The sequence below is a fragment of the Neomonachus schauinslandi genome, chromosome 6 (genome assembly GCF_002201575.2).
Source record: "Neomonachus schauinslandi chromosome 6, ASM220157v2, whole genome shotgun sequence".
In the NCBI taxonomy this organism is placed as follows: domain Eukaryota; kingdom Metazoa; phylum Chordata; class Mammalia; order Carnivora; family Phocidae; genus Neomonachus; species Neomonachus schauinslandi.
This window is the reverse complement of record NC_058408.1, coordinates 99,030,655-99,057,792: the sequence shown is the minus strand read 5'-3', so window position 1 is coordinate 99,057,792 and position 27,138 is coordinate 99,030,655. Positions and strand designations below refer to the sequence as shown.

Genomic DNA, 27,138 nt, shown 5'->3' with positions numbered 1-27,138 from the left:
GGGAGAAGCAGAGTCCCTGCTGAGTGGGGAGCTGGATTCCAGGACCCCGGGATCATGACCTGAGCTGAAGGCAGATGCTTACCCGACGGAGCCACTCAGACACCCCTGAAATACGCTTAAAAAAATATATATGTGTGTGTGTGTGTGTACATACACATACATACATACAGGATTGGGGAAGTAACTGATTCAATTAATCGACCACAGCCTCAATCAGACTTTAGCTGTTGGGGTCTGGCCTGACTCAATAGAACAGAAGTTGATAAAATAAGCTCCAAGGAACTTATGCCTGAGAGAAATGTGCTCAAGGGACTCTGAATGCATGCCTGGACCTTCCCAATGCTTACAACTGAAAAGTCCCTGGGGACCCGGGGTGGGTTGAGCAAGGAGGGGGGCAGAGTGAATCCTCCTTCACTGGGGAGGGTAGAAATAACAAGTCATACTTCCACAGTGCTTACAACGAGCCAGGCTCTTCCTCTGACTCTTGACATGTATCAACTCAGTTAATCATCCCACCAACCCATAATAGTTACTATCTCCATGTCCCAAGATGAGAAACTGAGTCGGAAAGGTTAGCAGCAATTTGCTCGCTGTCCCACACTAGAAAGTGGTAGAGCTGGTTACTCACCTGGTGGCCATTGTGGGGACGGGGGTTCAGTAATATGCCTCAAATTCGCTTAAACATGCACACCTTTAAGATCAAAGGCAGGGCCTGCCTGATGACGCATGTGACTTCGGAACTCCTTTTGAGACAGTTACTCTGGGTGTGGGTGAGAGTTCCCTGGGTGCACGGTGGGGGAGGGGTCGCCGATCAATTCCCAGCTGGCGCAAGCTGATAACTTGGCCCTTTACTGACCTCTGTCAGAGTCCCACAGCACTCAGGGCGGTGGCAGAACACCCGCCGAGCCAGAACTCGCCGCTAGCCACGTGGCCCGGCCTAGGAGCCAGGACGTTGTCCCGCGAGGCGGGGCCGAGGAAGACTGGCTGGGGCGACAGGACGCGCGGGCCGGGCGGAGTGCGCCTGCGCGCGGAGTGGGCCGGGCGGGGGGTGGGGTGGCCTCTTAAAGCCGTTCCCCGCCCCGCTCGCGGCGCCAGTCTCCGCGGTGCGCAGGCGCGGAGGTTTCTCCTTGTCAGTCGGCGCCGCGTGCGGGCTAGTGGCTCTGTGGCGGCGGCGGCGGCGGCGGCGGCGGAGGCGGCGGCTAGTCATCGGCATCATGAACGACTTCAGCAGCGAGGAGCGCGCCGCGCCCTTCACCCTGGAGTACCGAGTCTTCCTCAGTGAGTGTCGGCGGCCCACGGCCCCTCCCCGCCCGCCAGCCCATTCATTCCCGGCCCTCGCCTCGCCTCCTGCCCGGGCGCCTGCGGCCCGCGCTCCGCCCCTCGTCCCGGGCGCGGGCCGGGTTCCTCGGGCTCCCCGGGGCCTGGGCCGGGCCGGCCTCCGGTTTCACACGTCGCGCTCGCAGGCGGGACGGCGGGGCTCGGCGTTCCTCTTTCAAACGCGCGGTGGGACCCGACCCCGGGCCGGGCTAGTTCTGCAGGTGTCCTGCTCGGGCGGGCACCGTCTGATGGGGAAAGGAAACCACTGAGTCACCCTAGAAAGGTGTCTGGGGGTAAACTGATCCTCGTAAGAGGATTGCTTGATTTGGAGGAACTGGGGCGGGGTGGATGACTCCCTAAGGACCTTAATTCCTGAACTGTAGCTCAGCTTGTGCGCACCAAGCAGGGTCAAATCCAGCCCCGCGTTCTGCAGACGGGGAAACTAAGGCCGGGATCAGGAGCCGTCAGTGGAGGACCGAACCCCTCGCCAGGGTACGCTCCTGCCCCTCCCGCCGGGGTGTCCCCGGTAGCACAGATGCTGGGAAGGCGCCTTGTGAAACAGAAAGCTGTTCCCTTCAAGTCAAACAGGTGACGTCAGTCTGGGAAGCACGAGTGAGAAAGTGCCAAGTTTTGCCCCAGGTCCGCGCCTGAAGCTGCGCTTATAGCCCAGCACGCTGCGGGCTGGCTGAGCTCCGCTTTCCCTGGCGCACGACCTTCCGTCTTGCAGGTGGAGGAAAGCTACCTCGGGTTTGTCTTTATCTCTACCCATCTCCGCCCCAAGCCACCAGGAATAGATTATTGGAGACAACGGAGGCGTTCGAAAATGTGTCACCAAAGGTGTTTCTAATTTAACTGTAAAGAACAGTTTTCCTCGGAAGGCAACGGGCAGGTGCCCCGAAGTCTTTGCGTGTGGTGTGTGAAGGGCAGGAAAGAGCAAGATAGAGGGGACGAATGGAAATACGAAGAGAAAGAACAAAGTCCCTAGCAAAAAGTAACGTGCTGTGGGAGGAAAAAGAAAGTGAACTCAAGTTTACACATGTCGCTGAAGGTTACCATGCAAAATCCAGGAACGATGGGACTCCCCATTTTATTTAATTTCGGGAGTTAAATAAGGGTAGTGTGGGAACTTTTGACGAATAATTCACTAACTTATTTTTCCTGGATTTAGTGTTGGCTCCAGAATTTATCTGTAGGAGGGATTTAGAGAGGTGACCCTAGAGTTTGAAGGTGGAGGGATGATTGGGGAATTGTCTTCAAGCAGTATTCAAACAGCAGTTTTTACTTAGGTTTTGTAATGGTAGTATTTGATGGCCATTATGGAAGACCATAACCACTCCTTGACTTTGGCACTGGCTAAAGTAACTTTTTATCAGATAGAACTCTCTGGGACTTAGGAAATAATAATTAGAAACAACTATGCAATAACACAATTTTAAGGGTTTTTTTAAATCATAGATTTCTTAGCACCTTCCTTAGTAGAGGATTTTTTACCTCTGTAATGTTATATTTGTCAGTCTCTTTAAAACTGATAGTGGAGGGGCACCTGGGTGGCTTGGTTGGTTAAGCGTCTACCTTCTGCTCGGGTTGTGATCCTGGGGGTCCTGGGATCAAGCCACATGGGGAGCTCTGCGGGGAGCCTGCTTCTTCCTCTCTGTCTTCCTGCTGCTCCCCCTGCTTGTGCTCGCTCCCGCTCTCTCTCTCTCTCTCTCTCTCTCTCTCTGTCAAATAGATAGATAAAATCTTAAAAAAAAAACCTGATAGTGGATAGGATTGCAAAGTCACAGCTGACTTTGAAGGGATCATAGTGGGACAGGGGATGGTCACTGCTCAGTTTTTGCTATTCCACCTTGGTTTTTAAATGTGAAGGGATATTGTATGGACTGACCCTTAGGTTTCTTAAAGAATAGTAAGGAAGTTTTGAAATTACTTTTTGGATATGGTAGTTAGGTCTCTAGAATATAGAAATTACCTGTGAAAGTGTTGTTGCAACTAGATTATCCTTAAGAAATATAATAATCTAAGATGGCTCTGTCTTCCTGGAACATTACTTAAGACAACAGGGTTTTATAATTCAGCAAGTTCGTCCCCCCCCCCTTCTCCCCAGCACAACTATTTCATTAGTTCCGTAAACCATTAACTGATGTAAGATCAGTCAAAAACAATTTGATCCCCTTTTATTTACCAGGCACTGCTAGACTCTGGGGATACAAAATGATAGAAGGCAGCCCCTGTCCTCATTGTAGAGGTATCTGTTAGACACCTAAGGAAAGCATAGGATGAAAACTTAACCCAATCTTGGAGGGGTCAGGAAGGTAAAGTATACAACCAGTTTTTCTGGTGTGGGAATAAAAAATGTCTATGTCACTATTCTGGTGAACAGTGTTGATAATGGGGGGAAGCTCGGCAAATGAGGGAGCAGGGGGGCGGATATGGGAAATCACTACCTTTTTTTCAGTTGTATTGTAAACCTAAAATTACTCTAAAAAATTAAATATTTTTAAAAATGTATACTTAATGCATCTGGAAATAGTTAACAAAAAAATTAGTAATAACTTTTTCTAATTCATTTTGCAGAAAATGAAAAAAGGACAATATATATCTCCATTTCATGATGTTCCAATTTATGCAGATAAGGTAAGATGTCCTCATTTAAATGTAGTTTCTCTACTCAGATCAGCTAGTTCCACATGAATTTTCGTATATATCTTAATAAATGCTTAAAATGCGTTATTGTGCTGTGAGTTAAAGGTACATTGACTAAATAAGAAGTCAGTCTTAAATCCAGATTATTTGGCTAAAGAAGCAACTATAAATTGGGGAAGGAGTAGAGGAACAGACACAAATGTTTTAAAGCTGCCTTGGTTTAGGGGCGCCTGGGTGGCTCAGTTGGTTAGGCAGCTGGCTCTTGGTTTCTGCTCAGGTCATGATCTCAGGACCCTGGGATTGAGCCCCTCCTCATGCTCTGCACTCAGCGGGGACCCTGCTTCCGGATTCTCTCTCTCTCTCTCTCTCTCTAAGTAAATGAATCTTTAAAAAATTAATAATAAAGTTGCCTTCGTTTAAAGAAAGAAATCACATTGATCTTTTTGTATGTGTATTTGGAACTAAAATCTTAGTACTTCATAAGTGGTTTTAAAATTAACCAGGTGGGGGCGCCTGGGTGGCTCAGTCATTAAGTGGCTGCCTTCCTTCGGCTCAGGTCATGATCCCAGGGTCCTGGGATCCAGCCCGCATTGGGCTCCCTGCTCAGCGGGAAGCCTGCTTCTCCCTCTCCCACTCACCCTGCTTGTGTTCCCTATCTCGCTGTGTCTCTCTCTGTCAAATAAATAAATAAAATCTTAAATAAATAAATAACATTAACCAGATAGCCAGCACAAAATTTGGGTTGTGGGATATTTATTAAACAGCAAGAATAAACTAGAGTATTCAGTGACTACAGGAAAATTTAGTACTTTTAATGGATTGGTAGAGTTAAGACGCATAGTGTTAATAAAGGTTAAGTCTACAGACTTTTTTTTTTTTTTTTTTGAGAGAGAGAGAAAGAGCGGGTGCACAAGCAGGAGAGGGCGGGAAGAGACAGGGAGTGAGAGAGAGAATCCTAAGTAGACTCCACGCCTAGTGTGGAGCCCAATGTGGGGCTCCATCTCACGACCCTGAGATCATGACCTGAGCCAAAATCAAGAGTTGGATGCTTAACCAACTGAGCCACCCAGGCACCCCAAGTCTACAGACTTTTAAAAAGAGAGGTCTTTTTATGCACACCAGTAAGCTGAAGAAACCTCACAAATTGATAGGTTTACCACAAATTGGTAGGAATCTTACACTGCTAGGGAAAAATGTCTACAGCTATATATTCCAAAGTCCTTGTGATCCTTTGGAAGTAGAATTGCTAGTGACTCTTTCTGTTTTTATTTTCATTTTTGCCTTTTTATATTTTCTAATCTTTTTACAAAGAGCATGCATTATTTGTACAAATTTAACTAGTTATTATTTTTTTAATTCATAGCTTGTTTTAGCCGCCTTCCCAATAGGAGAAGTTTGTACTATATTTAGGAACCAACACAAGGACAAATGTCTGCTTCTTTTTTATACCTTTAAAAATTCTTTTTGGGGCATCCAGCTGGCTCAGTCTGTGGAGCATGTGACTCTTGATCTCAGGTTGTGAGTTCGAGCCCCACATTAGGTATAGAGATTTTTTTTTTTAATCACCTCATGATGATGGAGTTTAAAGTAAACTGTGCAGACCCAGGGGTCCCTGCCGAACACAGCCCCACACCCCACAGGGTGGGCCACTGACTGCCCAGCCCTCACTCTAGTGGAAGCCCTCTGCTGCTGCTCAGCCCAGGGATCCCGGACGTCCCACACTTAGCAGAAGAACAAACTGCAACCCGGACCCCAGCCAGAGAGCCTGGGATCCCAGAAGACACACACCGCCAGTAGAGGAGGGAGCGGAGAATTGGCAGCAACATCCAGAGCCTGAGTGGGAAGTTGGAGGGGCGGGCTATTGTGGTTTTTTTTGTTGTGGTGGTGTTATTTTATTAAATTTGTCCTTTTCTTTTCGTATTTATTTTGATGGACACCATCCTGGCCTATGTGCCTGTCAGGTGTGTCTCGTGGGGAGGTGCCCCGGCCCCTCCAAGACTTCAGGGTTTCCGTTTGGGTCTAGTTTAGACCAGACTCACTTCTGAGGATTTGCTTCTGAGCCTGTCTGAGGTGGGCTCCAACTGGAGCCTCTGGCCAGTTATATGCCACAGTTACAGGAGGGACCTCTAATTGGCATGTGTTCTCCTGTGGGATTCTCAAAGTTGTGTTTATTCAGAAACTAATTTGTTACATCTGATTTCCTGGCAGTTGATATGAACTGCAGGATTCTTCGCTCCTCTTGAATTGGCATCATTTGATTGGATTGATTATCTGGTGTATAATTAATATATATCTATATATATCTCAAAGTCTTTACAGTAACCTCTCACACCATTTTGAGTAGTTAAGGGGTATAAAATGATGACTGAAAGTTTATTGATGGTAACTTGACATATACATGTGCTAAGGAAGAAAAATGTTTTCTTGACATAGAGCTGGTTTTTTGTGTTTCTAAGTGTCTTGGTCCGTTTGGGCTGCTCTAACAAAATACTGAAGACTGGATAGCTTATCAACAGCAGAAAGTTATTGCTCACAGTCCTGGAGCCAGGAGGTCTGACATCAGGGTGTGAACATGGTTGGGTGAGGGACCTCTTCTGGTCGTGGACTTCTAGCTATGTACTTATGTGGCAGAAGTGGCTAGGGATCTCTCTGGAGCCTCTTTTATAAGGCACTAACCCCATTCATGAGGGTTCCAACCTCATGTCTTAAACACTTCCCAAAGGTCGCACCTACTGTACAATCACCATTGAGGGTTAGGAATTCAACAAATAAATTTTGGGGGGAACAAACATTCAAACCATAGCTGTAAGTAACTGGACAATATTCTAGCCAACAGTCAGATGCTTCTAGCAGTTGCGGTGCCGAGTTTTCCAAAATAGGAAACGGAGACTACATTTTGGTGCTGTGTAAAACATCTTTACTCAGATTATTCTGCGACTCCTTGAAATCTTGTATGGGACTGGTTGTGGTGATAATCTGGGATTACTCAAATGAAGACTCAGCCTTTGTACCACTCTGGGCTGGCTCCAAAGCACAGGCTGTTGTAACAACTGTGGATTTCACCAGTGGTCCAGACCTCAGTGAACCTCAGCTCTTGAGATTCCTGTCTGAGAAGCAGGAAAGAGTTCTTTTGTTTTGTTTTTAAGGGAGTTTATACAAAACACAAAAAAGGGTGTGGTACACAGAAATTATTTTGGATTATAGCCTAAATAAAAGATCTGATTAATTCCATTTTTTTTTTTTTTAAATTCCAGTGTGATTAAGTTTCTGTAAATACATTTTTATGTGTGTGGCGTTGACTTTATCTCTACTATGGTCAGTCATTTGAGGGGTGATGATGAGGACTCTGTCAACTCTGCTAAGGAAAAATGCCCAAAGGCTTAGATTCTGCTCCATGTCAGAACTTCTCAATGTGGACAGTTTTCGATTTAGTATATATGCCACTAGGTAATCAGCTAGTTCTGGGAATCCTTGTGACTCAAACACTCTGCTTGGATTATTTCCAAATCCATTGAGTGGAAGAAGGCAAAGGCAAGGACTCGATGGATTTTGTCATTTGCTCTAGGTCTGTTTTGGGTCACATATAAAAATACCTGTAGCTCAGAGTATCTTCTGTCATAAAACTTCTGAGGTAAAGAAGTTTTTAAAATCCAGAGCATAGCATAAGCAGTGTGAAACACTGAGTAGATTAAGTTTATCTAAATCTTAAAATGCTCAAACGTCATGACTTGATATTTACACTTAGGAGTTTGGTATTTTTCTGTTCTGTATCTTAAACTTCGATGTTAAATACTTGTTCTAACAATGTAGGCTTCTGTTTGTTTTCCAGGTGACTATTGGGAGGATATATAAATATGGAACTATGTTTCTTTTTTCCTCTTCTAAAAAAAAAAAGTCAAGCATATAATCAAATAGGTTGATGCTTCAGAAATTTAACAGAATATTTTTTGCAGTCATCTATCATTCTCTTTTTTCTTTTTAAAAAAATTTTTATTTATTTATTTGAAAGAGAGAGTGCAAGAGAGCACAAACAGGGGGTATGGCAGAGGGAGAGGGAGAAGCAGCCTCCCCGCTGAGCAGGGAGCCCGATGAGGGACTCTATCCCAGGACCCCGGGATCATGACCTGAGCCGAAGGCAGACACTTAACTGACCGAGCCACCCAGGCGCCCTCTTTTTTTTCTTTTTTAAAGATTTTATTTTGGGGGGCCTGGGTGGCTTGGTCATTAAGCATCTGCCTTTGGTTCAGGTCATAATCCCAGGGTCCAGGGATTGAGCCCCGCATTGGGCTCCCTGCTCCGCGGGGAGCCTGCTTCTCCCTCTCCCACTCCCCCTGCTTATGTTCCCTCTCTCGCTGTCTCTCTGTCAAATAAATAAATAAAATCTTTAAAAAAAAAAAGATTTTATTTTTAAGCAATCTCTACACCCAACATGGGGCTTGAACTCACAACCGCGAGATCAAGAGTCGCATGCTCTACTCATTGAGCCTGCCAGGCGCCCCTGCAGTTATATATCATTCTTAACTTTTTAGAGATACTATCTTATGGTACCTGAAATCTTTAGAGGGGATATACTCAAGTGGATGCTTTTTCGATTACTCACTTCCTTAACAGGGTTTGTTTTGTTTTGAATTTTCTGTTTCTTTTTATAGACAGTTCCTTAAATGGAAATTTTTAAAATGTCCCTGAATTAATAATTTAAACACTTCCCCAACTTTGTATGTTTATGGAATGGGTTTTCTGGATTTTTGTTTTGTTTCTCTTTTGGTTTCATGTTTTCTAAACCAAAGTTAGAACTGGGAACAGATGAAAACTGATGATAATTAACTTAATCAGCATGTCATAACTGAGAGTAAACTCCTATTTCTCCCTGCCTCAAATGAACTTGCAGGTGACTAAATTTTGAAAACAGATATTCTAACCATAATCTCTGTGGTGTGTCAACTTTGTCAAAAAGATAAAGTTGGGATGGATGATTAAATATGCATATAACATACAGCCACAATGCCTGGCTTTATAGGAAAGTCTCAGTAAACAGTAACCAAACAAATAGGATGATGATATTGAGCACAATCACTGGTTATTTCTTTAGCCTTTCAGAGCTCTATTTTATAGAGTAAAAATCATTGAATCGGGAGTAAGTAATCTTTATTTTAGTCCTGGTTTTACCACTAACTGGCCTTACGATATTGAGCAGGTTACTTCACCCCTGAGCAGTGTTAATCTTGGTGGGTGTTTTTAGATTACATTCTGCACTGATGTCCCATGATTCTGTGTATATAGCTTATTGATGAAACCTCATTTAAGATCATTGTAGAGGCGCCTGGGTGGCTCAGTTGGTTAAGTGTCGGCCTTCGGCTCACGTCCTGATCCCAGAGTCCCGGGATTGAGCCCTGAATTGGGTTCCCTGCTCAGCAGAGAGCCTGCTTCTCCCTCTACCCCTCACTCCACTTGCTGTCTCTCTCGCTCTCTCACTCCCAAATAAATAAATAAAATCTTAAAAAAAAAGGATCATTGTAAAAAAAAAATATTTTTACTGGGGCACCTGGGTGGCTCAGTCAGTTGACCATCCTACTCTTGATTTCGGCTCCGATCATGATCTCAGGGTCCGGGGATCGAGCCCCGCCCTGGGCTCCACGCTCAGGGGGGTGTCTCCTTGTCTCCCTTTCCCTCCCTCACAAGCACACAGCATGCTCTCTCTCTTTCTCTCTCTCAGATAAATAAATAAATAAATCTTTAAAAATATATATTGTTACTATTTGTTGAATGCTTCCTGTACCTTAGGTACTATGCTAAAGCCCTTTTGTGGATTATATCATCTAGCCATCATGTCATTCTCTGAGCTGGGTTCTTTTATTAGCCCCATTGTCCAGGATCAGCAACTAGAATTCGTAAGTGATGGTGGCAGGCTTGAAAACCAGGCATTCTGGCTCAGAACCTGTGGTCTTTTTTTTTTTTTTTAATTATTTGAGAGAGAGAGAGCATCCGGTGGGGTGAGGAGGGCAGAGGGTGAGAGAGAAGCAGGTTCCCTGCTGAGCAGGGAGCCCTGGATCCTGCCCTGAGCCCAAGGCAGACGGTTTAACCGACTGAGCCACCCAGGCACCCCTCAGAAACCTGTGGTCTTAACCATTGTGCTATACTTCCTTGAGTGATTCTGTATGTGGGGTGGATTTTACTTTGTGCCCTTATGTTTTCCAAATTTTCTACAGTAAATATCTCTTTGATAATGCAGAAGAAAAGGCTTTATTTATTTATTTAAGCTTAGAATTCAAAGGAAATGCATAAGAACTTTCTTCCTTTGGAAAGGCTCCACAGTCTTCTAGTCCAGAGATTCTTGGTGACCTCCGGGCCCTGAAATGGCCACGGATGGGTTTCTGAGGTTCTGTGAACTCTATGACACTTAAGATTTGGTGTAAATGTGCATTTTTCTTGGGAAAAGTTCTGTGGTCAAAATTGTTAGTCATTGAAAATCATAGAAAAGTTTGACAGCTGGAAATGCAGTCTTTTGCTTGATTTTATAAAGAGAAGAAAGTAAACAGAATATGGTTATAATATGTTCTTAAAATTTAGTTCTCTTAAAGCTTATCTGAGTGGGGTGGATAGGAGCTTATTCTTAGTTATGACACGTCAATTAAGTTTCTTTTTTTTTTTTAAGATTTTATTTATTTGACAGAGCACAAGCAGGGGGACCGGCATCCAGAGAGAGAAGGAGATGCAGGCTCCCCACTAAACAAGGAGCCTGAGCCCAATGCGGGGCTCGATCCCAGGACCCTGGGATCATGACCTGAGGTGAAGGCAGACACTTAACTGAGCCACCCAGGTGCTCCTCAAATAGACTTTTATCATTTGTCAGTGAAATAATTAGGAATCCATTTACTTTTTCTTTTAAAAAATTTTTAAATTTTTTTTCAGCTTTATTGAGGTAGGATTGACAAATAATCACGTATTTATGGTATACAATGTGATGTTTTGATGTATGTGTACATTGTGAAATGCTTACCCCCAATCAAGCAAATTGACCTCTTCATCACTTCACATATTTACTTTTTGTGTGTGTGGCAAGAATGCTTAAGATCTACTCTTTTAGCAAATTTCATTAAACCATGCTGTACATTAAGATCTCCAGAACTTAATCATCTCATAATGGAATGTTTGCACCCTTTGATCAGCATTTCCCCTTTTCCTCCAGCCCCTGGCAAACCACCATTCTACTCCGTTTTTATGAGTTTGACTTTTTTAGATTCCACTTATAAGTGAGATCAAACAGTATTTGTCTTTCTCTGATTTATTTCAGTTAGCAGAATGTCCTCCATGTTCATCCATGTAATCACATGTGGCAGGATTTCCTTCTTTTTTAAGGCTGAATAATATTCGTGTGTGTGTGTGTGTGTGTACACATATATTTATGTATATATGCCATATCCGTTGATGGACACTTAATTTGTTTCTGTGTCTTGGCTATTGTGAATAATGCTACAGTGAACATGGGAGTGCTCTTTAAGACTATGATTAATTTCTTTTGGATATATACCCAGAAATGGGATTGCTGGATCATATGGTAGTTCTGTTTTTTGGGTTTTGAGGAACTGCCATACAGTTTTCCATAATGGCTGCATTAATTTATATTCCCACCGACAGTGCACAAGGAGGAATCCATTTACATTTAATAGCTTAGAGTATATATCTTGTAATAAAAAAACTGACTTAGAAGCCAAAACCTAAAACTAAGGGTTAAGAGCCATTGTCACTTGGTAGCACTTAATTATATCCTTAGAAATGATGAAATCTGGTACACCTTTTTTTTTTTTAAGATTTTATTTATTTATTTGACAGAGAGAGACAGTGAGAGAGGGAACACAAGCAAGAGGGGTGGGAGAGGGAGAAACAAGCTCCCCGCTGAGCAGGGAGCCTGACATGGGGCTCGATCAGCTCGATCCCAGGATGCTGGGATCATCACCTGAGCCGAAGGCAGACGCTTAATAACAGCCACCCGGGCGCCCCTGGTACCCCTTTTCAAAAGCACCTTTATGGAGCTGGAACATTTCCTTATTCATTATGTGAGCTCTTCTGATAGGGATTTTATACTCCAAAACTATTCTAGAGATTTAAAAAAAAAAAAAAAAGGCAAACAGCCCTTGTTTTTTATTAGCCTCTTGCTTGATGCCTAATCTCTAGATATATGTAGAAAAAAATCCTTTCTACCACCACTGTTTTTCTGCAAATTTTATTGCAAAAGAGAAAAATAAAAGGAAGGATGGTGGAATCAGAGTGATTTTATATTTATTCCTATGTCTGGCTTTTGCTTGACTCTTGACGGTATCCAGAGAAACACATGATGGGTCAACTTGGAAATGCTAATTTAAGCTACTTACATAATTTTGCAATATAGCATGTCATGTTCAGTAGGCTTCAGATCCAGTGTTGGAAACAGGTAAGTCATGGGGTGTTCAAAGGTCTCCCAGTAAAGACACATTTAACTTTACTACTAAGATTCATTGATGGGATATAATTAAATTAAGAGCATGTTCCCTATATACACATACTTAACTGCCTTAGTAATAATAGCCTACCAAATAGCTATAGCCTGTTCATTAGTAAACAGCTCATTAGACTACTAATTTGACCCACAAGAAAACTGACCAGTTTGGAGATAAAACCTGTGATCACCATACTATTGTAATATTTCTGTTTAATCAGTGAAATTAAAAGACTAATCATGATATAGGTTACATTTCTTCTATTCCTAAAATACTTTTATTTAAAATCTTTTTGAGGGTGCCTGGGTGGCTCAGTTGGTTAAGCGACTGCCTTCGGCTCAGGTCATGATCCTGGAGTCCCGGGATCGAGTCCCGCATCGGGCTCCCTGCTCGGCAGGGAGTCTGCTTCTCCCTCTGACCCTCCTCCCTCTCATGCTCTCTGTCTCTCATTCTCTCTCTCGCAAATAAAAAAAAAAAAAAAATCTTAAAATCTTTTTGATTTTAGGGATGCCTGGGTGGCTCAGTCGGTTAAGTGTCTGCCTTAAGATTAGGTCATGATCTCAGGGTCCTGGGATCGAGCCCCACCCACATCAGGCTCCCTGCTCAGCAGGGAGTCTGCTTCTCCTTCTCCCTCTGCCCCTCTGGCTTGTGTGCTCTCTCTCTCTGTCAAATAAATAAATAAAATCTTTTTTAAAAAAATAAAGTCTTTTTGATTTAATGGAGTGATGTAATTAACTTTAGCCTTAAGTTTTCTAATCTCCTTAGGGTCTGGACACCTTTAACATTGACATTCTTATTGATGAAATTATTATAAACCTGGGAAGTAAGACTGACTGTTATGTCTCTGACTTTGGGAAGTCAGAGCTAAAGCTATGGTTCACCTTTCCTCTGCCTCCTACAGGCTTGTCAAAATCATACTAGGGATACTAACCTCTTCTTCCTTCCTTCCTCTGAAACTATAAATAAGGAGCTGAGAGCTTGATGCCAGAGCAGGGATTTAGAATCAGAGCATAGTAGAAGTGGGGAACAGAGTTCTGAGAAGCCCTAACAATGGGGATAATAAAACCACAGATCCAGGATTGAGCTAAGTCATAATTGAAACCAGTTGGGATTAGAGAAAAAAGCCATTGGTGGTACTAAATATCCTAAAATCTTGACTCAGTATTTTATTTTATTTTTTTAAAAGATTTTATTTATTTATTTGATGGAGAGAGAGAGAGAGCGAGAGCAGGAACACAAGCAGGGGGAGTGGGAGAGGGAGAAGCAGGCTTCCCGCTGAGCAGGGAGCCGGACACGGGGCTCAGTCCCAGGACCCTGAGATCATGACCTGAGCCGAAGGCAGACGCTTAACGACTGAGCCACCTGGGTGCCCCTTGTCTCAGTATTTTAAATGCATAAACATTGGAAATGTAAGAATGCATAATTTTTTCCGATTGTTAATTGTAAAATCCCCATAAACATAAGATTGACCATCTTAAGCGTTGCTGAGTGTACAGTTCAGTGGTGTTGAGTACATTCACATTGTTGTGCAAACATCGCCACCCTTCATCTCCATCACTCTCTTCTTGGGCTGGCAAAACTGAAACTCCATGCCCATTAAACACTAACCCCCCATCCTCCCCCCTCCCCCAGCCCCCTGGCAGCCACCCTCTTCTTTTTTTTTTTTTTCCCACCTTTCTACTTTCTGTCTCTATGAATTTGACTCCTTTAGATACCTCATGTAAGTGGAATCATATTTGTCCTTTTGTGACTGGCTTATTTCACTTATCATGTCTTCAAGATTAGCGGTGAACAGAATAAAAGCTCTTTTAACTCCCTAAAAGTTGGATCTCCAGATCAGGTTGTTTCTGTGTGGAGACCTCAGGCTGGGGACAGCTGGGGGGGTCCACAAACCTGGGTGAGGGATCTTGTCTGTAAAATGAATGTTTAGCACATTTTCAAGTGTTTGGAGATGCCATAGTAATTACCTTTTTTTAAAGCAATGAGCTTATAGCTTTTAGTCATTCTTTCCAACAGAGGTGTTACTTAAGTATTTTGATATAAAACGGGAGCTTCATTCTTTAGCAGGAAATACCACTAAAGAATAGTTGATTTCTCCTAGATACCATGGCCACAATTCAGGGAGTTGTTCACGTGACCAGTGACCCTTAGGATTTTCAGGGCAACATAAGAAATCCAACCAATTACTCCATTGCTGGAAACACTTTTACTGTCAAATTATGCATTCTAATTGGAACTCCTGTGCACTGTTGGTAGAAATATAAAATGGTATGGCCACTACAGAAAACAGCAGTTCCCCAAAAAATTAAAAATAGAATTACTGTATACCCATGTTATATCAGCATTATTCACAATATCTAAAATGTAGAAGCAACCCAAAAAAGGGAAGAAAATTCTGACAAGTGCTATAACCTGGATGAACACTTGAAAATGTGCTAAACATTCATTTTACAGACAAGATCCCTCACCCAGGTTTTTGGACCCCTCCCCCCAAGTTGTCCCCAGCCTGAGGCCTCCACACAGAAACAACCCGATTGGGAGATCCAACTTTTAGGGAGTTAAAAAGAGCTTTTATTCTGTTCACTGCTAGTCTTCAGGGCCTGGAAAAGTAACAGAACAGTGGCACTCAAGGATTCATTATTTGTTGAAAGAAAATGAATGAATCAGCTCTGAGGCTCTTTACAGGATACTCCTTGCTGTTTTTTGGCCTAGCTAATTTCTAAAAAGCACCAAACCTTCAGGCATTTGGAATTCTTCTGTTTGCAGTAGAGTTATCTTACCATCTTCAGAAAGATGTTTTCTTTCCCGTAATGTTGATTCATTCTTTCTTTCTTTGCTAGCTAGCTTCCCATTATAGTTAGGTAGGTTTGTAATATTAGGTAATGTGGTTTTTAAGGATCTGTACATACTTATTTAATTCAATTAAAATGTTCAATATCAATATAGTTACCAAATTTCGAATTCCTATATTTTAGCTCTATTTGCTACTTTTTTTCTTGAGGTAATTTATTCATTTGGTAATGTTTTCTTAAAAAAAAAAAATAAACCAGTCTCCTTGGTTTTTGCTTCTTAGTTACTCTTTCATGTGGTAACAGCACCATCTTGTGAACCTTTAGGATATTGCTGCTGAAAACTTAACGTCCTGCCTCGTTCACAAACACAAAGATCTTCCAATACCTGAGGAGTGGTACAAGATAGACGTAGTTCTTGAAAACATATAGTGGGTAGAATGAAATTTAATCAAGGATTGGGTCTACCCATGAACAATGTGTTACTTTTTCTAAACCACACAGTTACTACTTTACAGGGATAGAGCACTTACTCAGTCCTGGACTTAAATATCTCCTTTTTTTGTTGGTTTTATGTTATATCAAGTAGGTGTTAAGAGTCTTGGAGCAGAAGCTTGTGAAACGATTTAGCCTCCCCCAGTTTGACCATGAACTTAAATAAGTGACAGAAGTTTTAGACTGTGAACTCTGTACCTTTTCTGTTTGGTTAAAAGGAACAGCAGGGTAATTATTGGCTTGAAACCTTTAACTTACTCCCTTGCAACTTATCAGTCCCTGTTTTCTTTTTTTTTAAGATTTTATTTATTTATTTTATTTGACAGAGAAAGCAAGCACAAGCAGGGGGAGAGGCAGGCAGAGGGACAGGGAGAAGCAGGCTCCCTGGGGCTCGCTCAGGAGCCGACCTGGGGCTTGATCCAGGACCCCGGGATCATGACTTGAGCTGAAGGCAGACACTTAATGACTGAACCACCCAGGCGCCCCTCAGTCCCTGTTTTTGATGCAAAGTAGCAGACAAGTAGTCCCAAGAAGTGTGTAACTAAGTGATTTTCAATTGAAGTCCACTTTTAAAAATATACATTTTATAAAAGAATAATTGCTGATTTGGTTTCATGTATGCCTTTTGCGGAGGCTATAAACTGAAAAACTGCATTTAAAGTTTCATTCCTTGGTGAAAATAATTTTCTGACCATTTAGAGCTCAGTTTAAGGCTGTAAAATAATTACAGTAGAACTGCCATGGGTTAAAATATTTTTGGAACTTATGTGCTCTTCAATGTCAAACTTCTTGTCTTTTTGAGGAGTACTTGATTTTTTAAAAACAGCCAAGTTGGGAGGATAATGTGGGTAATCAAGCTGATTGATTTTGTATGAGACTAAAACTAAAGTATGACAAAGTAATTAAATGGACTTGGGGTTTGTCTTACAAACTGCCTCTGAAGTCAGAGTTCCAAAAACATCTTGAGCAATTGCAGCTTTCCCAAGGAAGTGAATAGCCTTTAAGAGATGATTGCTTTGAAGATGGCCTTCCTCAGAGATACAAGTTCTGTTATGTTTAAAAACTGTTTCCTTTCTTTATAGGAACATTCTTACCCACCCCCCAATATTTTATTATGAAAAATTGATTACGTTTGCTGAAACATACAAAAAGTTGAAAGAATTACACCACCACCTTGATTCTGCAGTTATTTTGCGTATTTGCTTTATCTCTTCATTTATTAGTCGGTCTGATTTTTTTGATGAATTTTGTTGAAAGCCCATTGACTTCAAAGGTCCTTTCCAATGAACACTTTAACTTTGGAAGAACTAGGGCATGCTCACTGAAGGAGGAGAACCTGACCATCCTGTGCCCATCTCCATTCTTTGTTTTTTTTTCAGGATGTGTTCCACATGGTAGTTGAAGTACCACGCTGGTCTAATGCAAAAATGGAGGTACGTTTCCCCTTATGTTGATAATTAGATTTAGGATATTAATTTTGACCTAGCCACACTGATTTGCTCAAGGGTTCAATAGCTGAAGTCGAAGGTTTTCTTGCTAGTCCAGTCTGTTTTCCAGTTGGATCTCCTCTGTTGCCTGCCAATCTCCCACTTGGGCTCCAACTCAAACATTTACTGTTTGCAAATATGCTACGGACTTTCCTTCCCCATACCTTTGCTTCTGGCATTCTGGAAGCCTAGAATTTAACCTTTTTCTCCTGTCTTGTTCCGCTTAAGTCCATCACTGACTCCTCTACAGAGTCAACGGGCTTTCTTTAGCCACCTGTGATTTTATTGAAATTTCTGTTGCATTTTGTTAATTTCTTTGTGATGATACCTAATAGGTTTGGCTTTTTGTTGTAGATATTTGTTATGTATTTTATATCACTTAATTAAGCTTTTTGACAGTAACCACATTTTGTATATATTATATACTCAAATATTTGAATAATTTTAAGTGTTTTAAAGGAAAGTTTAAGCTGGATAATATTTATTTTGCCCTTTAATAAAAACCTTAAAACATTTATCAATGTTAGGATTTATTCCAGGTAATTTTAGTTTTTGCTTTCTGGAATAAGTAAATGTTTTTTTGTTTGGTTTTTTTCCTTCTATATACCTCAAATAAGTTTTCCACTTATGTAAAAACTTTTAATCAAATCATAAAAATGTTAGAGTTAAAGTAAGTCATTAAAGTGGAATTAGGGGATGTGCATTCCATAATTCATTTCCTCAAATTCTTATTTGAATAGTATTTTATATCCAAATATACAATGATTTGAAATTTTTTATTTCAGATAGCTACAAAGGACCCTTTAAACCCAATTAAACAAGATGTGAAAAAAGGAAAACTCCGTTACGTTGCAAATTTGTTCCCTTATAAAGGATATATCTGGAACTATGGTGCCATCCCCCAGGTATGTCTCTGTGTGATTGCTCAAAATGTACTTTTTATCTTATAAAAAATTAACCTACTGCTATTAGTGAAAAATATTTAAACACATGCAGAAAGTTTTTGCTATAGTAGATTTTAAAAACATAAGAGTAATTAATTTAATACTGCCTCGAACAACTTATTTTCAAGATAAACTAAAAGATAAATGTTTACAATGTTTAAATTCACATTTGAAAGTTTGTTCTTTTCTGAAATCTTTATTTTTCTATATGGTCTGGTTATAAACCACGCACATGGTTCCTTTGCAGAATGAGGGGCAAACCTATTATGGAGAGCCTGTATAGCCTCGTGGTTGAAAGCACTGATGTTTGGCACCACATCCCAAGTCTGCCATTTGCTAGCTCACCTAACTTGCCTTTCTTCCTTGCCGACACCTTCTTCCTTCCCGACACCTATCTCCCCAAGATATTACTAGCACTTAGCTCTAATGGCTGTTGAACCTAACACATGTAAGCTTTTATGTTGAGAGTCCTGATTTCTTCTTAATGCCAGTCTTTTTTGTGGTAAAGTAGTAAGTGGGGTTCTGTTTTCCTAAACAGCCAACACTTTGAGGAGGGAGGATATCCGCATTGTTTACCAACTTATCCCCAGCACCATGCCAGTGTGTATAGTGGGTTCTTATTTAATATTTGAATGAAGAGTCACTAGAATCATGTCTATTATGAGTAAATGATGGATATTTAATTCCGGTTTAGCAGGCTAATGCCTGTGGTACCTAAGATTTTTACATGAAATATTCAATTTTACTTTTTTCCCTGTTGATAAATTGTTTGTTTCTATTAACCATTAAGTCTATTAAGTGGAATCTACTGTGAAACAATCTGTAAGTTACCAAAACATAGATCAAACTCCTCGAGCTTGTTAGGTAATCACAGAGTCGTTTGTCTGCCTTAATTACAGCACTTCACTTTGTACTTCAGTTGATTTAGTAGTTAGCCTCAAAATATTATCCCTTTGGGAAAACACTGCTGAAAGACTTACTCTTCTGGAGGTTGGATTTGGCTTTGTTGCATCCAGTCTTCCTTTATGCCCCTTCACTTTTATGTTTTTGCCTTTACTCCAGCTGAGTAGGCAAACAAATCTGGTAATTAAGTTCTAGACTGGGGGAGAACTAGAACAATAGCTACATTTTTAAACTTGCAGTCGAGCACAGGCCAGCTGTTCCTTTGTGAGATGCTTTACAAGGACTCAGGAAATAAAGCCAGCAATTGAAAGCTCCAGAAAATCCTGATTAAACTTTTCAGTCGTGGGCGCCTGGGTGGCTCAGATGGTTAAGCTTCTGCCTTCGGCTCAGGTCACGATCCCAGGGTTCTGGGATCGAGTCCCGCATCCGACTCCCTGCTCAGCGGGGAGCCTGCTTCTCCCTCTGCCTCTCTCTCTCTCTCTCTCTCTCTCTCTCTGTCTCTCATGAATAAATAAATAAAACCTTTAAAAAAAACCCAAAAAAACAACTTTTCAGTCTTGGCTCCTGGGCAGTGATGACACTTTTGCCACCAGAACATTTCATTTCCATTTTAGTACTATTGTCTACCTACCTTTGTTTTGGAAATTCATTCTAAGGAAAATCTAGTTAGTAGGAGATAGTGAGCATGAAGAGTTCATCAAACGCACTTTACTTTTAATGTATTTTTTATGTAAATATTTGGTTTTGCATTTGTGTTTGCATGTTGTCTCAGCTATTAGGTGGTTGGTTTTTGTTTGTTTTGTACAGGATCGTTATTGGGAGTGTGGCTGGCTCAGTCAGTAGAGCATGCGACTCTTGATCTCAGGGTAGGGAGTTCGAGCCCCCCACATTGGGTGTAGAGATTACTAAAAATAAAATAAATAAATAAATAAACTTTAAAAAAGAAAGAAGATCATTCTCTGTTTTAAAGCTTAAAGTTAGTTTAATATATGTAACATAGCATATTTAGCATAATAGAGCCCCAGCATTTAATGACAATTACTGTGTCTACTGAAGATTCTTAGATGTGAATAAAGAATTTCTTAAAGATGAGAAGAAAATAGCTGAAGATTCATATTTTTGCAGAAAGACTCATGGGATGGGACCTTTTAATGTCAAACACAATCCACGTTGTCAGTAGCATGTATAGGAGTGATATACTCTCAGCCTTATTATTGTTATTACTCTTTAGACTTGGGAAGACCCAGGACACAATGACAAACACACTGGCTGTTGTGGTGACAATGACCCCATTGATGTGTGTGAAATTGGAAGTAAGGTAATGGGCTCTGAAATATTTTTCTGTAGTGTCAAGATGAAGGTCATGAGGTGTACAAAGTTCATCCTTTAAAAAATACTGTGAATAAAATATATGAGTATTAGCAAAATAATGATGTTTCTTTGATAAGTTAAAAGCTTCTAGTTCATCTAAGCATTTGTATAATTTGTGCATTGAAACCTAGTCTAGAAAAGTGTGTCTATCTGCATGTGTGACTGTACATACATGTGGGAGACGTAGGTGTGTTCTGCATTGCTTCAGAATGCAGATGACGAGTCAGTAGGTGAAGAGTACTTTCATCTCAATGGAGGGCAAACCTTGCCTAATGATTGGGAGCCGTCAGTGAATTGGCCTATGCAAGATAACCTGATGAGCTGGAATTTCTTTATCATCGTCAGAATTTCTTTATCAAGTAGGGCTGCTCTAAGATTATGACTATAGTTATATTTCTTTATGATCTTTCTCAGGCTCAGGGAAATGTTAACTGAAAAGAAAAATGTCATTCATGTTTTTAACTCATAGAGTTAAGTCATATTGTATGATTTGCCTAATTCAGTCATTTCTACAAAGTAAAAAGCAAAGAGAGCACATTTATTTATTTATTTATTTATTTATTTTTTATTTAAATTCTAGTTAGTTAACATATCGTGCAGTATTGGTTTCGGGAGTAGAATTCAGTGATTCATCACTTACATACAACACCCGGTGCTCATCATAACAAGTGCCCTCCTTAATACCCATCACCCATCTAACCCATCCTCCACCCACCTACTCCAGCAACCCTCAGTTTGTTCTCTGTCACTAAAAGTCTCTTATGGTTTGTTTCCCTCTCTCCTTTTTTTCTTTTACCCCTTCCCATATGTTCATCTGTTTTCTTTCTTGAATTCCACATAAGAGTGAGATCATACGGTATTTGTCTTTCTCTGACTGACTTATTTCAAGAAAACACATTTAAGTATGAGTTTGAAACATTATGGAGGATTTATTCTTTGGCACAATGAGTGACAGTTCAAAAAATATGAATTGTCCTGAACCATGCTACTGCTTTTCTTAGGGCCTATAAGTAATAAGGGTACCTATTTTCAATTTTGATGGGACTGACAGGGATTTGCTTGCTTAGCTTTTTTTTAAAAATTGCTCAAAGGAACAATCTTAAGGTAAGTTTGCAGGAACTTGGCATTTTCCGTATTTCCTGTTATCTGCCAAGTAAAACTTTTCTTCCAAAGGTTCATTCTGTAGTATTGTCCTAACTGTGGTTATTGACTCTCAGGTATGTGCAAGAGGTGAAATAATTAGGGTGAAAGTTCTGGGCGTACTGGCTATGATCGATGAAGGGGAAACTGACTGGAAAGTCATTGCCATTAATGTGGATGATCCTGATGCAGCCAATTACAATGGTAAGGAAATCTGAAGATCTGATCTATATCTAAATCTTATGCACCACCAAACTTAACCTATAATGACAGAATTGCCTTCAGTAAGCAATAAGGAATAAGCCCATGCCCTCAAACTGTTCAAGAATGGAGAAGCAAAACATTGGACCAAAGCATTGTTACTTCACATAGTGAACTTCCTAGTAATTAACTAGTAATTAAACTTTCTCCTTCATTCCAGGAAAGAAAAAAACTGGTAGTTTGTGTTGACTATTTTCTCTCTTTCTTCTATACATACTAGCATTCACTTGCTCTATTGATTTATTTAAAAATATTCTTTATTGAGATATGATCTGCATACCATAGAATTTGCTGTTTTAAAGTATACAATTCTATGATTTTTCATATATTCACTCAGTTGTGCAACTATCACCACTATCTCATTCCAGAACATGTTCTCCACCCTAAGAGGAAGCCCCATAGCCATTAGCAGTCACTGCCTGTTCCCACTTCCCACTGTCCCTGGCAACCATGAATCTATTGTGTGTCTTTATGGACTTGCCTGTTCTGAACATTTTGCACAAGTGGGATCCTCTGATAATGTGTCTGTCTGGCTTCTTTCATGTAGCATCATGTTTTCAAGGCTTATTTACATCATAACACGTATCAGGACTTCATTCCCCACCTCCACTTAACACAAAATTCACTGTTTTAACAATTTTAAAGTGTACAGTTTGGTGGCATTTAATACGTTCACAAGGTTGCGTGACCATCACCACTGTCTAGTTTCAGGACATTTCATCACTCCAAAGGAAAACACTACCTCTAAATGGTCACTCCCTAGTCCCTGCTCTTCCCAGGCCCTGGCAACCACTAATCTGCTGTCTGTCTCCATGGATTTCCCTATCCTGGATATTTCATATACGTGGAATTTCATGTACATGGGGCTTTTTGTGTCTGGTTTCTTTTACTTAGCATAATGCCTAGGTGCATCCATGTTATAGCACGTATCAGCAGTTCTTCCTTTTTATGGCTGAATTCTATCCATTGCATGGATCTATGCCACATTTTGTTTATCCATTCATCTGTTGATAGACATTTGGGTTGTTTTTGGCTGTTAGGAATAATGCTGCTGCTATGAACATTCCTGAACAAGTTTATGTGGACATATGCTTTTAATCCTCTCGGATACAGATACATAAGAATGGAGCTGCTGAGTCATATGGGGACTCATGTTTAGCCTTTTCTGGAATGGCCAAACTCTTCCAAAGCAGCTGCACCATTTTACAGTCCTGCCACTGGCCATCAGTGTTCCGATTTCTCTACTTCCTTGCCCACTTGTTACCTTTTTTTTTATTATTATTATAGCCATTGTAGTGGTATGTTTTATTGTCGGGTTTAAGAGTTCTTTATGTATTCTGGATACTAGACCTTCAAGATACATGATTTACCTGTATTTTCTTCCATTTTGTAGATTGTCCTTTAATTTTCTTAATGAAAGCACTCAAGTTTTCCATTTTTGTGTAGTCTAATTTATCAATTTTTTTTCTGTTTCTTCTACTTTTGGTGTCATATCTAAGAAACCATTACCTCTAGTCCAAAGGTCACAAAGGTTTACACTTAACGTTTCTTTCTAAGAGTTTTATAAATTTAGCTCTCACATTTAGGTCCTTGATCTGTTTTATGTTAATTTTTGTATATGGTATAAAATGGGAGGTCAGCATCATTCTTTTGGATATGGACATCTACTTGTCCCAGCACCATTTGTTGAAAAGACTATTCTTTTCCCCCATTGAATTGTGTTGGCATTATTATTAAGAATCAGTTGGCCATAAATGATGGGTTAGTGCTATAATTTGATTGTCTGAGTCCTTTTTGAAAAAGAAATGTTTATACCTTGTAACTCTGTCTTGTTATCATGACTATTTTTATATTAATCATGACTCTAGTTAATGATCGAATCCATTTTAGTTATTGAATTGGTCTTCTTTTGCCTGTCTGAAATGGGTCTCACTGGACTAAAATCAAGGTGTCAGCAGGATTGTGTTCTTTCTGGAGGCTCTAAGGAGAAATATTTTTCCTTGCATTTTCTAGCTTCTAAAGGCTGCCCACATTCCTTGATTCATGTCCCCACTTAAAAGCCAGCAATTCCAAGGCAAGTCTTTATCACGTCTTCTTCCCTGACTCTTCTGCCTTCCTCTTCCACATAAAGACCTTGAAGATTAAACGCAGCCAGATAACCCAGGATTATCTCCCAGTTTCAAGATCAGCTGATTAGTAACCTTAATTCCATCTTCAACCTTCATTCCCTCTTCCCATGTAACATGACATACTCGCAGGTTCTGGGAATTAGGATGTGGACAGTCCTCTGCTTACCGCGAATTGTGACACTGTAATGGTGGATATATGATACTATGCGCTTTTCAAAAACCTATAGAATTTTATAGTAGCGGAATAAAGCCACACCCCTTCCAAAGTTGTCTTCCTCCTAATCCCCGGAAACTCTGAATAGGTTACTTTACATGGCAGATGGACTTTCAGATGTGATTATTAAGGTTAGGTCCTTGAGATGGAGTCAGTATCCTGGATTATCCAGATGGGCCCCATTTAATCCCATGAGTCCTTGAAAGCAGAGAACTTTTCTCAGCTGTAGCCAGAAGGAGATGTGATAGCAGAAGAAGAGTCAGAGAGAGTCAGAAAGAGAGAAGGATAAAGAGAGCCTGACTTTTTGTTTCAGATAGTTCCGTATCGTTAAAATATTGTACAGTGAGAATGCATTCATTCCATTTGTTTATACCCCTTGACAATGATTCTCGTGATCACTGTGTCCATTTTCACGTGTGCTGCTTACATAAGAGCACAGGCACTAAGTGGCATGCTCTGGCCACACTTAGGGAAGCCACACCTATCAGTACGTCAGCGGCATTTTGCTAGGGTGTCATTTCCCTGCGGTAGAGGCTATTCGAAGCCTGAAAACTTTCTCTGGGTGGCTGGCCCCATGGTGCAGGTGGTGTGCAGCTTTCCCGCAATGTCACCCCAAGACAGTGTCTGTCTGCCATCCATCACTGGAGTTCCTAGATGGAGAGAGCTCTCGACTGGCCACAACTTTGGGAGAGATACACACAGAGCCCTGGAAGAGGACCGCAGCAACCGGGTTGGACACATTGATCCTCTTTGTCATTGTGGGGCCCACGATAGCCAGATTGCCTTGTTGCTTTATGGGAACCGGTGAACGTGAGCCTGGGGTTCATGCACGCTGCACCACCACTGCTGCCTGGCTGAGTAGGAAAGCCAAACCCAGGAGGGAACGGCGTAGAACTGGTGCTGTTTGGTAGGATCTTGATGTGGCATTAGGAGGCAGACCGCTCTGTAGCTCTGCAGACCACTGGCTTTGTCTTTGTGTACACAGCATGCAAGATGAGGAACAAAAGTTGACTGGGTTCTTTTTTTCCTACCTTTTCTTTTCTGGGTCTGGTGTTCAGGGTTCCCCAGTCTAGATCCAGCATACCTTTCAAGGTCCTGTTCACAATTACAGAGTTGATCAGCTCCTATAGTTTTCCAGGCTGTGGTATAATACAAAAATACATTTGGTCTTTGTCTCTAGTTCCTGGTAAAGAACTTCCTGGAATTTCCTGATTTCCTGAGTGTTTCTGAGTGTATTTTGTTATTCATAATGAGCCTTTCTCGTCAAACCTGAGTTTATGCTAATGAGGTGACTTAGGTGGGGCTCCTAGCTAGCCTCAGATTGGGGCTGGTCATCAAAGACCAAGTGATTAGAGGGTAGGAATTTTCAGGCCCACCCACTGGCCTCTGGGACTGGGAGGGGAGACTGGAGATTGAGCTCTCCAAGCCTCTGGAATGATGACATTTGGAGCACTTAGGAGTTGGTGAACACGTGGGAGGTGCCGAGAGAATGGCACACCCACCCTGAGCGCGCCTGGAAGCTCTGCACGCCCTCCCCACCGCCCCCAACACCTGCCCTGTGCATGTCTTCCATTTGGCTGTTCCTGAGTTGTATACTTTATAATAAACCAGTAAACAGAAGGAAAGGGTTTTCCTGAGTTCTGGGAGTCATTCTAGCAAATAAACCTGAGGAGGGAGTCCTGGGAGCCCTCGAGGCCACTGGTGTCTGAAGTGGGGTCATTCTTGTGGGACTGAGAGCCCTTTCACTTGTGGGAACTGAACGCTGGCCCCAGGTACAGGTCATCAGTTGGACTGAATTGGACACCCAGTTGCTGTTGGTACCTGGAGAACTAGAGAGTTGGTTGTTGGTGTTGGAAAATGCCCACACTTGCATTTCAGATTTCTGGATTTTCAAATTTTGGCATCAGGTGAGACGTTCTGTGTTAATTATAAGTTCCTTGAAATTTGTCAGTGTTTAAACATTTCCCAGTTCACTTCGTAAACTTTCAATACTTTTGGTGGTACTATGATAACAGAATGCATGATATTCTTTTTTTTTTTTTTTTAAAGATTTTATTTATTTATTTGAGAGAGAGAGAATGAGAGACAGAGAGCACGAGAGGGAAGAGGGCAGAGGGAGAAGCAGACCCCCCGCCGAGCAGGGAGCCCGATGCGGGACTCGATCCCGGGACTCCAGGATCATGACCTGAGCCGAAGGCAGTCGCTTAACCAACTGAGCCACCCAGGCGCCCCCAGAATGCATGATATTCTTTAACTGCACAGATTATAAATTAGACTTAAGCAAACTTATTTTATAAAATTTAAATGCGCTTCTGTTGTTGAATGTACTCCTCCTTCCAATAATACTTTTCTTGGTTGGTTTTTTAACCCTTGTTTCTTCTGTTTGCTTGCATCGAACAGCAGCTTGGTCATTTAAAGTTTAGCTTGAGGACTTTGAGGCTAGGCATTGTTGATGGTTATACAGAAACCTTGAAAAGTTTTAAACATTTTTTAAATTTTAAAATTTTAATTTTTTAAACAAATTTTTAAAAAGATTTTATATATTTTGAGAGAGCGCACGTGACAGCCAGCGCGAGTGGGGGGAGGGGCAGGGGAGAGAGAGAATCTCAAGCAGACTCCCTTGCTGAGCGCAGAGCCCTACGAGGGGCTGAATCCCACGACCCTGAGACCATGACCTGAGCCGAAATCAAGAGTCAGACGCTTAAAAAAAAAAGAGAGAGAGTCAGACACTTGAGGCGCCTGAGTAGCTCAGTCGGTTGGGTGTCTGTCTTTGGCACAGGTCGTGATCCTGGGGTCCTGGGATTGAGCCCCATGTTGGGCTCCCTGCTCAGTGGGGGAGACTGCTTCTCCCTCTGCCTGCTGCTCTGCCTACTTGTGCGCTCACTCTCTGTCAAATAAATAAATAAAATCTTAAAAAAAAAAAGTCAGACACTTAACTGACTGAGCCACCGAGATGCCCTGAAATGTTTTT

The 27,138-nt window shown here is 41.4% G+C and overlaps 1 protein-coding gene across 1 annotated transcript in view; it reads left to right on the top strand.

Moving 5' to 3' along the window:
• Nucleotides 1–1,104: 1,104 nt before the first annotated feature.
• Nucleotides 1,105–27,138, top strand: part of PPA1 (inorganic pyrophosphatase 1) — a 35,359-nt gene continuing 9,325 nt past the window's right edge. The window contains 7 exon segments of the mRNA XM_021700253.1: nt 1,105–1,278; nt 3,892–3,899; nt 3,901–3,951; nt 17,098–17,151; nt 17,991–18,110; nt 20,284–20,370; nt 21,641–21,767. Of these exon segments, the coding sequence (XP_021555928.1) occupies nt 1,215–1,278; nt 3,892–3,899; nt 3,901–3,951; nt 17,098–17,151; nt 17,991–18,110; nt 20,284–20,370; nt 21,641–21,767 (511 nt within the window). The 5' untranslated portion in view covers nt 1,105–1,214.